Here is a 13,927-nt window from a genome sequence, read left to right as displayed (position 1 = left end):
TGAATTTGCCACCGTTGCTGTCTGTGACTTTCGGTAAGTCTGTTAAATCTTACTACTATGTCCCTTGTGAACAAAATAATGGACTAGTTCTAGAAGATCTACTCAAATGATTTTAATGAATAAATAGCATAATTGTCTTCAAGAATACTCTTTTTAACTCTCAGTCATGTATTAGTCCTTACAGAACAAAGAGTGAACAATCTATACACCTATTTCTTACTCATTGGCAAATAAAGTTTTCTTTCAATATAGATCAAAACTTAATTTCGAAACACATGACTGGATTGGTTCTCCCGGTTTTTTCAGGGAGATCATTTGTTACTATGCTTGAAGCACGACTGCACCATGGGGAGGACAAAAAGAACACACGATTAACATGTTCCATCGATTAACATGTTCAATCACACGAAATTAAGAACTGAAAACCACACACAGGAAAACCAGCAGAACATGTATAATTGAGGCGAGAACATTTCACTAAATTCGCACTTCATTCAAAAAGCACATTTGGGGATCATGGGAAAAATGGAAATGACTCTGGTTTGTGATAGATCATGGCTGTTTTCAATTCACTATGAAAACCAGCAACAATAAAGTACCTGGCGGAACGGGCTCCGAGGCTAAAGCCCATGTAGCCCTCGGCGGGCAGGGAATCGTCACCCAGTTCCTTAAGGTCCTGTGGGCCAAGATATTTGTCTGTGTCGCCCGTCATTGCATCTTCACCTGCAGAGTAAGCAAGCCAAGATCAGAAGCTGCCCTTTTGACTAAGCATCAGGTTTGGGGAAAACTGTTCTTGGTCATCAGCAAATCGCCTATTATCTCCTATTCATCTTCCCCATCCCTGGACAATTTTTGTAACTGCCATGTAGAAGGAAAAAGTATAGGTGGAGGTTAGTACACAATTTCAAGAGTGAGTTTAAGCAGCGGAAACAGTGCCTGGTGTTAAGGACCAATTTTAAAACATTGCCCCCTCTCGCTTCCTCTCCCTCGAGCCCCAGCTGACTAGAAAAGGTGGGTCTTCTAAGTTAGACTTTTTCTCGCCTCACCCACCAGGAGGGCAGTTTGTCTGAATGGACACGGATTGCAAAATAAGAGCCACCTCTTCATGACTGTTCTTGAAATAATACGTGGGAGGGGAACAGACATTTTTCTTCAACAGTTTTCTCACACCCAGGATTTCAGTTTGGGGCTTATGTAAGAAACTAGCAAGTTATTTCTGTGAACTGTAACTGCTCTATTGGGGACACCATGGAACACATCAATTCAGAACTGTTTCTCAACCTATCAAATTAACAACTCAGCCCAGATGTGCCAATGCTTGAAGTCTACTGGGACGGCAACTCAGCCTTCTACAGAGATAATATGAGGCTTCAACAGTTTGAAAGGAGGACTATGTAAATGGCTCTTTAACTGTTAATACAAAGAGTTCATTACATAAAATACTTTTACTAGCTACATATGCACAGCATGACCTCACGCGGAAAAACCACATTCCAAGAGTGACAGGGCCGGTTTTTCAATTGTCTTTCACCCTCTGGGACATTTCCCATCCTGCTCCAGAGGTAGCACTGGCTGTGGCAAAGTTCCTTCCCCTGCACAAGAAAACTCTCTTTTTTGCTAATGACTCTTATTCTCTTTCTGGACACAAGGTTGCTTAGCTGAAAGAGATTTAAGAAGTGTATATGCTGTGTTTTCTTAAAGGTAAGTGATTCAATCGCCTCTGCTACATTTTCCAATTCCTTCATTCAGTACCATTTACAATTTCCATTCATTTAAACTCAGGAAACCACAAGAGCTCAGCTTTTAAACTACCCATCAAGCCTAAAAGGACAATGTTAACTACTGTTTTTGCAAATGTAAAAACTAAACAGATCAACTTTCCATTGCTACCCAGTACCAAGAGATTATTTTAAGTAACTATTTACAGCTGGGCTATTTGCACATCCACTGACTCTGAAACAAAAACAGCACACACCAAGTACAACTCAAAGAAAGGTCTTACTCTGTGGTAAAGCCATTTCCACCAGGCTGGGATGATCAAATGTTTTCCTCGTGTTTCCAGGAATTCCTGAAGCAGTGATTTAGAATCAGCCTCCAAACCAGCCCAAGCAAACCAATCCCTGGGTTGTAGCCAGCGTCCTCACCACAGCTGCCGAGTTCCCCTCAGTATCTCGATGCCCTCGTAGGCAATTGAGGGATTACACATCCTTTCCCACTCATCAGAGTTCGAGGATTTTCAAATTTTCAGACCAAAAAAAAAAAAAAAATCTGGCAATACTTAATTGAGATTAAGATCCTTTTGATCACTCCGCAGACATCCTTTTAAAGCTCCTTCTGATTGGATTAAAAACTCCTCTGGCAAGCCTCTCGCAGGACCGAATGGTGACATGAATGCGAGCCCCTGAGTTATTTGCATGTAAATATGAGGACCGCTGGGGTGTAGACTTTCCGTAATTTGATACCAATGCTTGGAGCCTGACCGGGTAACCAAGACAGCCTCGTGGAGGGACAGAGAAAGCGAGGTGCTACTTTTAATTAGGAGGCCACTCTTCTCCACTATGAATGAAGAAACAGCCGGCTCAGGTAGAGGAAAACAGCGGAAGAAAACAAAGAAGTGGCCCAGGCGGGAGGGGCGGGGAGCTGCAGGCAAACTTTCAACTTTGTTCTCGGCTGGGAACACCCTGAGAGCCTCGGTTATTTATGGTCCCTGTCAGGTGGAAGGAAGGGGGGAAAAGGAGAGAGGGAGGGCCTGCCCTTGAGTTGCAGTTGTGAAACCCAGGCTGCCGGGGGCTGTGCGGTTCCCGTGGCTCTCCAAGAAGCGCTTTGCACCGCACTTAAGGGCCTCAGCTTTTTCGCAAGAGTTTGAAGAAGAGGGAGCACAGGAGGGCGAGCTGGAAAAGGCGACTGCGTGTCCTGCTTCATTTGGGGCACAAGCTCTGTCAACTCTTTAAAACACGCTGGGGAGGACCGACTGGCTGTCCCTCCAGCAGAGGCCCCTGGAGGGAGAGCCAAGGCCAGGGAGAGCTGGGGGCTGGCTGGAGAGACAGGTCTTGTTGCTGGGGAGGGCAGCCCCGGGAGGTGGCTCTGCGGCTTTGCAGTTAACTTTGTTTCCTTCTCTTTCCACTCCTGGCCTCCTTTTCGAGCTGCTCCACCCTGCTTATGTTGGCAGGTGGGGGGGTGGGGGGTGGGGGGTGGGGGGGGAACCAGCCTGGCTTCTACATCCTCTCCCTGGTATAGCAGAGAGGCAATTTCAATGGCTTCTCTTTTTTTTTTTTTAAATAAAGTTGGAGAATTAGGCTAAAAACTGTCTTGCCGAAGTGGTGTGTAGCATTCTTTCTTTTATAATAGTGCAGCTTTCCCCTTGGAAGGTTAACCTAACTATACCAGAATCCAAATGTGTAGAACTGATAAGATGGTAAACAAATCTGTTTGCCTAGATAAATGCGTAAGTAAATGAATAAATACATGATTTATATAATATTAAGATGAGATGACTTCTAGGGCTCTGCTCTGATCAGCCTGGCTGTAATTAACATTGTAAATACCACAGAAATAGAAGGAAAGAGGGGTGCCTATGGCTCAGCGAGTAGGGCACGGCCCTATATACTCAGGTTCAAACCCAGCCCCAACCGAACTGCAACAAAAAAATAACCCGGCGCTGTGGTGGGCGCCTGTAGTCCCAGCTACTGGAGAGGCTGAGGCAAGAAAATCGCCTAAGCCCAAGAGCTGGAGGTTGCTGTGAACTGTCATGCCATAACACTCTACCGAGGACGACAAAGTGAGACTCTGTCTCAAAAAAAAAAAAAAAAAGAAAGAAAAGAAAAGAAATAGAAGGGAAACCGCTTATATAAAATGCTTGGACTATGTTGAAAACTACTCCCAAGCAGAGAATAATTTCCAGTTCTGTAAAGAGTAGACGGTGAAGCCATGGTTAAAGAGGATAAATGTCACCTGTTTTTCAGGTCTGCATTTAGAATCCACACTACTTAGCAAAGCCTATTCAATGACTGTCATCCATTCAGCTTTCCCAAGACGGCCTATAATGCAATGTTCCTTCCCCTTAATCTCCAGGGCAGCCTCAGCATTAGCACCCTCCCACACCCACCCTGCCCTCCTATTATACAGAATTCTTTCAGTCCCTAGAATTCCTTAAACTCTTCAGACTTTGAACCTTCATACAGGGTGTACTTTCTTGATCCAGTCTTTCCCTTTCCTCTTCCCCTGATGAATTTTTCCAGTCCTTGACTCTTTTTAGAACTCCTCCCAACCTCCACTCACTGTCTTAAGTTAAATCCCTCACGTGGGCATTTCTTATCAGAATGTGCTGCCAGGAAAATCATCTGTCTAGTCTCTCCCAATGGCTGGTGGGATTCCTTAGATTAGGAGCTGGGTTCTTCCTGGGCCAGGCATATTGGAAGTGCCCCTGTAAATACTTTTAAAATTCATGATTGCTAATAAAGGTTAGTTTTGATTTATAAAAACGTCTACATGCCAAAGCAACTTAGCACTCTATTCAAATATTAAACTTGATGACTGGTATACAAAGTTTCAATGGAAGTAAGTTTCCATTCTTTACCCATCCTTTTTAGACTTCAGAAACAGTCACTTATGAAAGCAAAGAAGCCTGGGGCAGGGGTGGGAATTGTCAATGCAATTGGTGGAGGAATAAAAATAAAACCACCTTATTGCATTAAGTAATTATGAGCGTACATTCTAAAATGGTGAAAACATTTCTCAAAAGACATGGAATTTAGAAATAGAGGCAACAGTATTATTTCAATGCAATTTTGCACAGCAGGTGCTCTGGGTTCAAATCTAAGCTCTACCATTCTGTGATTAGGTGACCTTTGAAACTCCATGTAACTACTCTGAGTCACAGTTCCAACCCTACAAAACTGAGATAATTCTGCCTCTACCCTAACACCTCCTGGGCAGATTTAAATGAAACAGTGCCCAAAGTAAGGGCTTAATTCGCTGTGCGACTATTATTCTGTAACATAGCTTTGTCCAGTGCCCAAACATCTGAATGTATGAACTCAAACTGTTAACATGTAAATTACTTCTCTTTATACTAGTGAAGGCAAAATCCAACCATAGTAAGTGATCCTTGTTCTCTACCAACCTGACCCAGGGCCTAGCTCATCATAAGTAATAAACATTTGTTGAATACATGAATAACAAAATTAATTCACTTTCCTTTCGGTAAACAAAACATTGGATAATTATTATATAGTACAACACACTACTGTACCAAACATTAGAAAGGAATGAGATGAATCATATTGTATGACTTGTTAACTGCCTCTAATGTGCTATATAATCCAAAAAGCATCTTGGTTAGTGGCAGCTTCTAACAGGTAGTAAGTAGTATGTGTGTATAAGCCAACTAAGGCAATTATATTAATGGATGGCATTCATTCAATATCAGATATATTTAGTTAAAAATATATATTTCCAAGAGCCATATATTTTCACTTACTAAGAAGTACTTGTATAGGTTTGTTTCCTTGAAGTGTCTGGTGCATTCAAATTGTGTTATAGGTAAGCTTTACCATTTTCTGGTGAAGAGTACGTTGGTAGCTAGACTTTATTTTTATTTAGTTTTTAAGACAGAGCCTCATCTTATTGTCCCGGGTAGAGTGCTATGGCATCAAACTCTTGGGCTCAAGAGAGCCTCTTGCCTCAGCCTCCCAAGTAGCTGGGATTACAAGCACCCACTACCATTAAAACTAGCCCAGTTAGTTTTAAAGTTGGGGTCTCACTCTTGCTCAGACTAGTCTTGAGCTCCTGAGCTCAAGCAATTCACCCATGTTGAATTGCTCCTATTAATTCCTGAAGTGCTAGGATTACAGGCTTGAGCCACTGAGCCTGGCCCAGTAGCTAGTCTTTAAAAATGCCCTCTCCCCACCCCTACACACTCTACCTCCAATGAACCATGCCTCCTTTTATTTATGTCTTTGTGGGGCCCTTTTGAATCTGGGTTGGCTAGAGTTTTGAACAATAAAATTCTGGGAATGTCATTTTGCATGACTAAGTTTGAGTTCAAAGAAATCTTGCTGTTTCCCCGAGACTCTTAAAATATTTGTCATGGAAAAAACAGACCCAGTGTAAAAGAAATCTGACTACCCTAAGACCACTATGTTATACGGATGCTCAGGTAGCCATATGCAGAAGCTGTTTAGAGTAAGAAATGTGCACCGGCCCTTAGCCATTCCAGCTATCCTGCTGAGGTGTCAGACCTTTGATTGAAGACGCCACCCTGGACATCCAGGCTTGTTATTCCTGCCTCAGCTACTGTTTGACTGCAATCTCATGAAAGTGCTCAAGAGCCCAGCTAACTCACAGAACCTTGGGAGATAATAATACATTAAACTGCCGAGTTTAGAGGGGGTTGTTAATTTGTAATAGGTAACTGAAACAGGGAAGAATGAGAAATGATAAGGTCTAAAGGTAAACCAAACAGGTCACAGACTGGTTGCCTAACGTAAACCCTAATAAATTAGAGCTGGCTGTGCAGCCACATTACGTGATTAGCATACACAAAATACAGGAGAACTATAGTGGCAACCGCCACTGGAGAAGGCCTCGTCTATTCGGCAATATAGTACATGAGGTATCGACTTTGTGTCTTTCAAAACTTTTGTTTTGAGCACTGATGTCCTTATTGTTAATCTATTTCTGTCAATAAAATATCAGAGCCTGGAAACTGTTTTAAAAAGAACGCATAACTCCCCAAATCTACCTGAACCCACCACTGACCTAATAATAAAAGCTGTTCAGAAGCATTTTTGCTTTAAGTTCTCAGCTATTTTCTTTTCCTCATCTTCATATAGCATGACTAGGCTAAGAAAAGAGATTTCCTATACCATAATCAACCATTCCAAAATCCATAAACTTTGATCACCAGGAAAATACAAAATAGAATCAGAGACAAAGGGGAAAGGAGAATGAGCTCTATTCAGGGCTGTTGTGGGCCAAGTAGGTGCATTCTCTTCCATTTTTAGATTCTAAGTCAATGAATGGTCCAGCACCTGGTATAATCAACAAAATATTGTTGCAATCTTTCACTGTGCCCACTAATGATTTTTTTTTCAATGTTGATTAAAGGAGACAGGTTCTTGGCCTAATATTTAAAATTTTAAAGTGTTTTAGTGTTCTTTTCCTTTCTCTCCATGTAATTTTCTTCTAATCTTGGCCACTTTAAGCGCATCACCAAAGCTTTTTGTTGTTGTTTTTCTAGGGATTGAAAGTTGCTTTCCCATCAGGCTAGAGACTTGAATCATAGAGAAAGTTCTGTAAGATGACAATACCAAATGTATTGTTAGGAATTCCGCTCTAAGTTTTCAGTTCTCCTGCTCTAAAATGCAGCATACAAAATACATACAAAATATGTATTTTGTAACATTACAAAGTTGAAATTGGTAGTACAAAACACCTCTAAACAAAGTAATAGTACAAAACCTCTTATTTGGGGAGATGTGATTTTTAAAAAATTAGGTAAGAATAAAAAAGAACATAGTCTCTACAGTCTAATGATTAGAAGCATATTTCTTAATACATGTAGAACTCAGCAGATAGTCTTACACACAGCAGTTAATGATCAAACTTAGAAGACTAAGATTTATTATCACTTATTCTTTAAAAAAGTGATTTTTGATCAGATAGCAAGGAAAGGAAAGGAAGGCTATTGGGAAAACAGATCTTTACCCATTTACAGTCTGTATTCCAGAACAGTAGAGTAAGATCACATCATTATAATTAACACTAGTATAATTAACACTAGTATTTATTAAGCATTTACTAGGTTCTAGGCACTGTTTGGGCATTTATATGTATTATCTCATTTAATTCCCATAATCCTATAAAACCAAATTATCTCCATTTCAAGATACTGAAAATAAAGTTCATAATGGTAGAATAAGTAATCCAAGATCAGTTAGAATATGGAGAAAACAAGATTCAAAATCAGCTGACTTGACTCTAGAACCCCGCTGGCCATAGAAGGCTGAGAATACTATTGAATGAATACTACAAGAAACTCCTTCAGGGCAGGGATTTTTGTCGGTTTTGTTCCATATCCTTTGCCCAGAACAGTACCTGGCACGTAGTAGGTGCTCAATAAATGTGTGGAGTGAATGGAAGATCAGTGATCGCCTTTGAAGATGCGAATTTCGCTACTGAGGCAAGGAGGAGGAGACTTACTTTTCACCGTAAACTCTTGTACCTTGGGGATTTTGTACCATGTGCATCTATCACCTATTCAAGAAATGAATACAATTAACAAAAGAAAACAAAATATAGGGAGTGCAGATAAGTCGTATATACCGTGCATTCCATCCACCAGACACGGTGTGATGACATACATAAGTCTGCCACACAGATCCTAAGACTGTGTCTGTGCACCAGGGAACAGCCAGCAAATAGGAAGAGGACACTCGAGATTTCATAATACTCTTCTTCCCTATTTGTCTCTTTGAGAGATGAAATAGATGAAGTGAAATAACAAGGCAGGAAGAAAGAGATGTGTGTTATTAATGTGGTGCTTCTGGTAGTTCCCCAAGGTTCGAAAGCAGTGGTTTTCAACCTGTAGTGTGCATCAGAATCATCTGAAAATTTATATTTTTAACACATTCCCAAGGGAATTTGACATTGCTGGTGCAGAGGCCACACACATCCTGGAAACCATTGGTCTAAAAGATCTTTACAAATAAATAAGTTATCTAACAGTAGTATTAACTGTACAGAATTAAATATCTATTTTCTAGGTGGGTATTATAAGAATAATTAAGATATTTGCTTCAGCAACTGATTTCAATTATTTGAGGGCAGTGTTTCTCCAAGTTCAACATATTCTTATCACCTGGGGAACTTGTCAAACTAATTCTGTAGGTCTAGGGTAGACGGTGAGTTTCTGAATCTATCATAGACTCTTAAGGCAGTGATTTTCAACCGGTGCATCACAGTTAGGTGTGCTACAGAAATTTTTTAATTAATTAATTAAATTATTTCCAAAGAAGTTCAAAGCAAAGTATGTTCTTTTCTAGCGTGTCATGACATTAAAAAGGTTGAAAAAACACTGCTCTAAGCACTATTTCTGCTCTGCAGACTAGACTTTGAGTAGTGAGATGGTAGACTGAACTCTTGTCTTTGAGGCACTTGGTAGTCACCAGTAAAGAAGCGAAGACTAAGACACAAAGATGCAAATATTCTACTGCTACTCCTCCTGCCCACTATTTATTTAGTGCTGTCTGTGTGCTAGGTACTGTGCATCCCACTTAATCCTCAACTCTGCAAAGCAGGTGCTATTATTCCCCTTTTACAGATGATGAAACACATTCAGAGAAGTTAACTTTGTTTTTCAAACTCACCTATCAAGACAGTGGCTGAGTCTGGGTCAGAACCCATGCAGTGAGGTTGCAGAACCCAAACTCTTCACCACCACACCACAGGCGAGCAAGAGACGTTACAGACAAATGTTACACATCATCATGTTTGATTGAGTACATGTGGCAGAGGCTGAATGGAGGGTGTGTTCAGATAGGCGGAGGAGTCAGGTGCAAATGGGAAGTTGGCCATTTCCAGCCAGAGACCACAGCATAAAAGGGAAAGCATGGCCATGCCCTGAGAACAGCCAGCTTCACTGACGTGACAGGCAAATGAGTCATAGGAAATGAGCCCATATTTTCAGGGCCCTTGAAATCAGGTTGTAGACTAACAATTGCCATCCAAGTGACAGGCAGCGTTCATCCATTACTGGATGGAAATGCAATCACTTTGTTGACTTACTTTTTTTTTTTAAACTGAAGACCCCAATTCTCAAGGCTTTCCTGCATTCTCCCCCACCCTAATTCTAATCCTACTTCATTCTAATTCTATAGCAGCAAGCAGGATAGACAATCATATCTAGGTAACAAAAAAAGAGAGGTTGTCATTTACAGGCTCTTGTCATATGCCCATCCCTGTTCTAAATGCTCCATGCTATGCTGTTTCTTTCCATCTTCACAGCAGCCCCAACCCCTTAAATGCAGTTAAGAATGAGAAATAAGATCAAGTATATTTTATTTTTCTGAAGGTTCAAATAAGGGACATAAAAATACAGACAGCATTGAAGATAAAAATATTTTCCATCAACTAAAGCCTTACGAAAAAGTTATCTCTCATACATTTAGGGAATAAATTTCAGCCTACATGACTATTATTTGCTCATGTGACTTTTCCCTTGATCTCCTGATATTCTCAAAAAAGCAAGGCAGCAGGAAGGAAGAGCAATACGGTAGGATTAGGACCCTGATCCATGCAAACTTTGATTTAATTGTGCCCTAGAGTTACACAATAGCTAATGAGAAAGTTACTCAGATTCCAGATCTGCTTGTATTTCTTTTTTCATTTTGCAGTTTGGAACAAGAGCTTGTGTTAATCGAGGTTTCCTGTGAATATTCTCAGAGGTGATAAAAGGCAGGAGGATGTGTGGAGGATGGAATTGTGCCATCTACGTCAGGTTTCAGGCACTTTTGTGTCAGGCTGGAGAACCAGGGAGGTGCTGTCAGCCCAGCTCACCACTCCGTGGCTCTGGCACAGCAGGGGGCTCAGAGGAAAGCTGGCAGCCCCAGTTCAAGGTAAAGAAGAGGGTGAGCTTCCCTCTGTGGCCTTCACTCTCCACCTGTCCCCTCAGTTAGGAAGGAACAGATGATTGGGGGAGGGGGAACCCTCCACTTTAACCCTTTCTTGTCATAATCTCTTGGCAGTAGCAGTTAGTTGTTCTTTCAAAATATAAACTAAGTGCCAGAATGTAGAATTTTTCTGCTTTTCTTCTCAAAATGGGTGATAACTATAGGGTTAAGTTTACAGAATGGTTAAATGAGCAAAGGGTGAAATATGCGACCCTAAGAAGGTTGAAGAAGAGTGTTCTAGTTTAAGGGATCCCTGTGCTTCTGGTGGGTGGTGGGTGGGCCCTCTGCTGCTGACTCCAGGTGCTCAAAAGAGCCTGGCCTTGCAGGTGGCTAAAAAGAATCAGGTTTCAGCTGGGTAAGGTGGCTCACGCCTGTAATCCCAGCACTCTGGGATGCCGAGGCGGGCAGATCACCTGAACTCACAAGTTCAAAACCAGCCTGAGCTAGAGCAAGACCCCTTCTCTAAAAATAGCCGGGAGTTGTGGCCAGTGCCTATAGTCCAGCTACTTGGGAAGGCCGAGGCAAGAGATTTGCTTGAGCCCCGGAGTCTGTGGTTGCTATGAGCTAAGACACCATGGCACTCTACCTGGGGAACAAAGTCAGACTCTCTCAAAAAAGAAAAATCAGGTTTGAATGACAAAGTTTGCACACCTCTTAAACAACAAATTACTGTTATTCCACTGGAACCAATGACTTTTTCTGCTTAGGCTATTATTTTTTTAAGAGTACAAAGTCAGTTTGAAAGCATCATTCTGTTCCTTCAGCGAGATGTGCTTCTTTTTTAAACCTGTGGAGCAGCTTACTGCTCCTTAATCCAGGCTAGGTCTGGTTTCTAAAGTGAGCATGCATGACTCAGTGTTGGAAGGCTTCCAGAGGTAGCAATGAAAAACGTCCTCTGTGATCTTGGCTGGGTTAATAAACAAACCCGTCCAAGAAAGGAAAGAGAATTAAGGTCTTTCCTGCAAAGAGGGAGGAAAAGACCATGTTGAGACGGACAGTATAACTTGTTCACATTCCTGTCAATACCCTTTCTCTGTAACCCTCGTGGAGAAAGTCCTCTTTGGTCCTCCAACTAGGACCAGATGCTGCACATACTTGGTGAGATGAGCACCCGAGTCTAAGGACAAAATGCAGATAGAAAGGAGTACAAGGGAACTCACCCTGTTCTCACTGTCTAAAATCTGGGCCGCTTGTAAAGAAGACTAGACAATGAATGAATTACTGGCCACAAACTAGCACTGTGAAGTCAGGCCCTAAAATGTTGATGGCTACTTGCAGAGAAATTAGGTAGCTAAAATGAAGGGGCCAGGGTCATGCCAACTGCCTCTGTTCTTCTATTCATGCTTTCTTAGCTGTCTATCTTTAACCCCAAACCCAGACCTCTTTAGTCTCTTCGTTAACTATGCCCCTAAGGACCCTGTGTACGGTACAGGGGCATATTCCCAGGTACAAGCGCTACTAGGCTTGGCTAGACTTTGTAGGCAAGGATTTGGCCTCTTCCTTCGCCTATATCCAAATTACCTATCATTGTGCCAGCAATAAACACTCATTTACTGGTTTGTTTTACATTTCCAAGCCACAACCCAAAGATATGTACATAAAAGGTAAAGACCTGTGGGGCCTGTTCTCAGTTCCCCACCTCACTGGGGTCTGGCAGGCAACCAGATCACCCCTGCCCATTTGCAACCCCTTCCCATGGTTTTTCTGGGTGCTCGGCTAGAAAACTCCTCTTACTTCAGCTCTCTGCCCACCACTCTGCCTTCGCACTGCCCATTTATCGATAAACTTCTGAGTTTACCTTCTACTTTCTTTTCTCTGTAAGAAGGATCCCAATGTAGGGGGAGGGGCCAAAGTTGATGCGGCTGGATTCAGACCTACTTCCACAGGAAGCAGGTCAGACTTTTTGGGTGCATAGACAAGGACAGATATAATTTAAAGGGAAGACAAGCATGTTCAAAATTACAACTTGTTTTGAGCAAATTAAAAAAAAAAAAAAAGAAAACAAAAAACCCCCAGTCCACAGTAAAGAAGCACATAATTTCCTGCCATCCCTTAAATGCTATGCAGGCCAGGCCAGCTGTTCTGTCACAGTTTCCGGGGAGAAAAGAACACATTTGCTGTCTGACCTTCCTCACCTGCACTAGAACTACTGTATTCTGTCTATGTCCACAACATTACGGACAGACGTGGCAGCCGCCAAGGTGACCAACTATCTCTTGTACTCATTCATCTGGAGCTTTCCAGGGCAGTTGCTCCCATGGAGTCCCTTCCAGGGGAACCCAGTCCTTGGGGTTTTGCCTTCCCTCCTTGTCACCCCCGCTCCTGCATATCCCTCATCCTTTATTGATCGTCTTCCTCTTCAATGTCAGAGTGCCCTGAATTTCCCAGATCTGCCTCTCCTCCTCCCTAAGCCCTGCTCTGGGGACCCCACCTAGGCCAGTGCCTGGAGTCTCCCCCCTGGGAGCTGTGCTTTCCTGTCCCATACGCATTGTCCAAAGAATTTACTGAACTCAGAACAGCTCTTTCCAATTCCCACCTTTCTACCCTTGCAAGATTTCTGCTTGTCCAAATTCTATTCCTTAAGATGCTAAAACACCTTTCAACTTCTTTCTTGAGTAATTTCTTAGTAATCTCCCTGTCTTGGATTTTCTTATCTCTGAGTTTAATCTCTTCTCATGGCATCTCACTGAGTGAAAAACCCAAATCCATATTCTAGTCTCCACACCTAGGTGAACCTGAACAAATATCTTAAACTATTTGACCCTGATTTCTTTTTTTTTTTTTTGAGACAGAGCCTCAAGCTGTCCCCCTGGGTGGAGTGCTATGGCATCACAGCTCACAGCAACCTCCAACTCCTGGGCTCAAGTGAGTCTCCTGTCTCAGCCTCCCAAGTAGCTGGGACCACAGGTGCCCGCCACAACGCCCGGCTATTTTTTGGTTGCAGCCATCATTGTTTGGCGGGCCTGGGCTGGATTCGAACCCGCTACCTTAGGTGCATATGGCTGGTGCCTTAGCCACTTGAGCCACAGGCGCCGAGCCTGATCCTGATTTCTTAATGTAAATTAGGATTAATAACACATTAAATTAGGACTAAAAGTGTAAATTAGGGGTAAAAACTGTAGTAATGATGCCCTCAAGTACTTAGAGAGAATTAACAAGATAAAGTACCATGTAATTAACATTTATTGATATCTTACCACATGCCAAATTCTAGGCTAACCCCTTTGTGTGTTTATGTGTGTATATTTTATTTAAAT

At 42.1% G+C, this 13,927-nt stretch overlaps 1 protein-coding gene across 8 annotated transcripts in view; it reads right to left on the bottom strand.

Moving 5' to 3' along the window:
* The window catches only part of ANK3 (ankyrin 3), a 327,889-nt gene that overhangs the window by 103,393 nt on the left and 210,569 nt on the right, over nt 1–13,927 (bottom strand). For 4 of the 8 annotated variants that reach the window (XM_023509551.1, XM_023509546.1, XM_023509549.1 and 1 more), the window contains 2 exons: nt 8,203–8,256; nt 600–723 (listed from right to left, as the gene is read on the bottom strand). In XM_023509551.1, coding sequence (XP_023365319.1) covers nt 600–723; nt 8,203–8,256 — 178 coding nt within the window. Of the gene's footprint in view, nt 1–599; nt 724–2,002; nt 2,673–8,202; nt 8,257–13,927 lie in introns of those variants that run through there. The other 4 variants (XM_003783638.3, XM_023509547.1, XM_023509550.1 and 1 more) reach the window with 2 other exon arrangements.

The sequence above is a fragment of the Otolemur garnettii genome, unplaced genomic scaffold (assembly GCF_000181295.1).
Source record: "Otolemur garnettii isolate 467f Iridium unplaced genomic scaffold, OtoGar3 scaffold00008, whole genome shotgun sequence".
NCBI lineage: Eukaryota > Metazoa > Chordata > Mammalia > Primates > Galagidae > Otolemur > Otolemur garnettii.
This window is presented reverse-complemented; position numbering and strand designations above follow the sequence as displayed.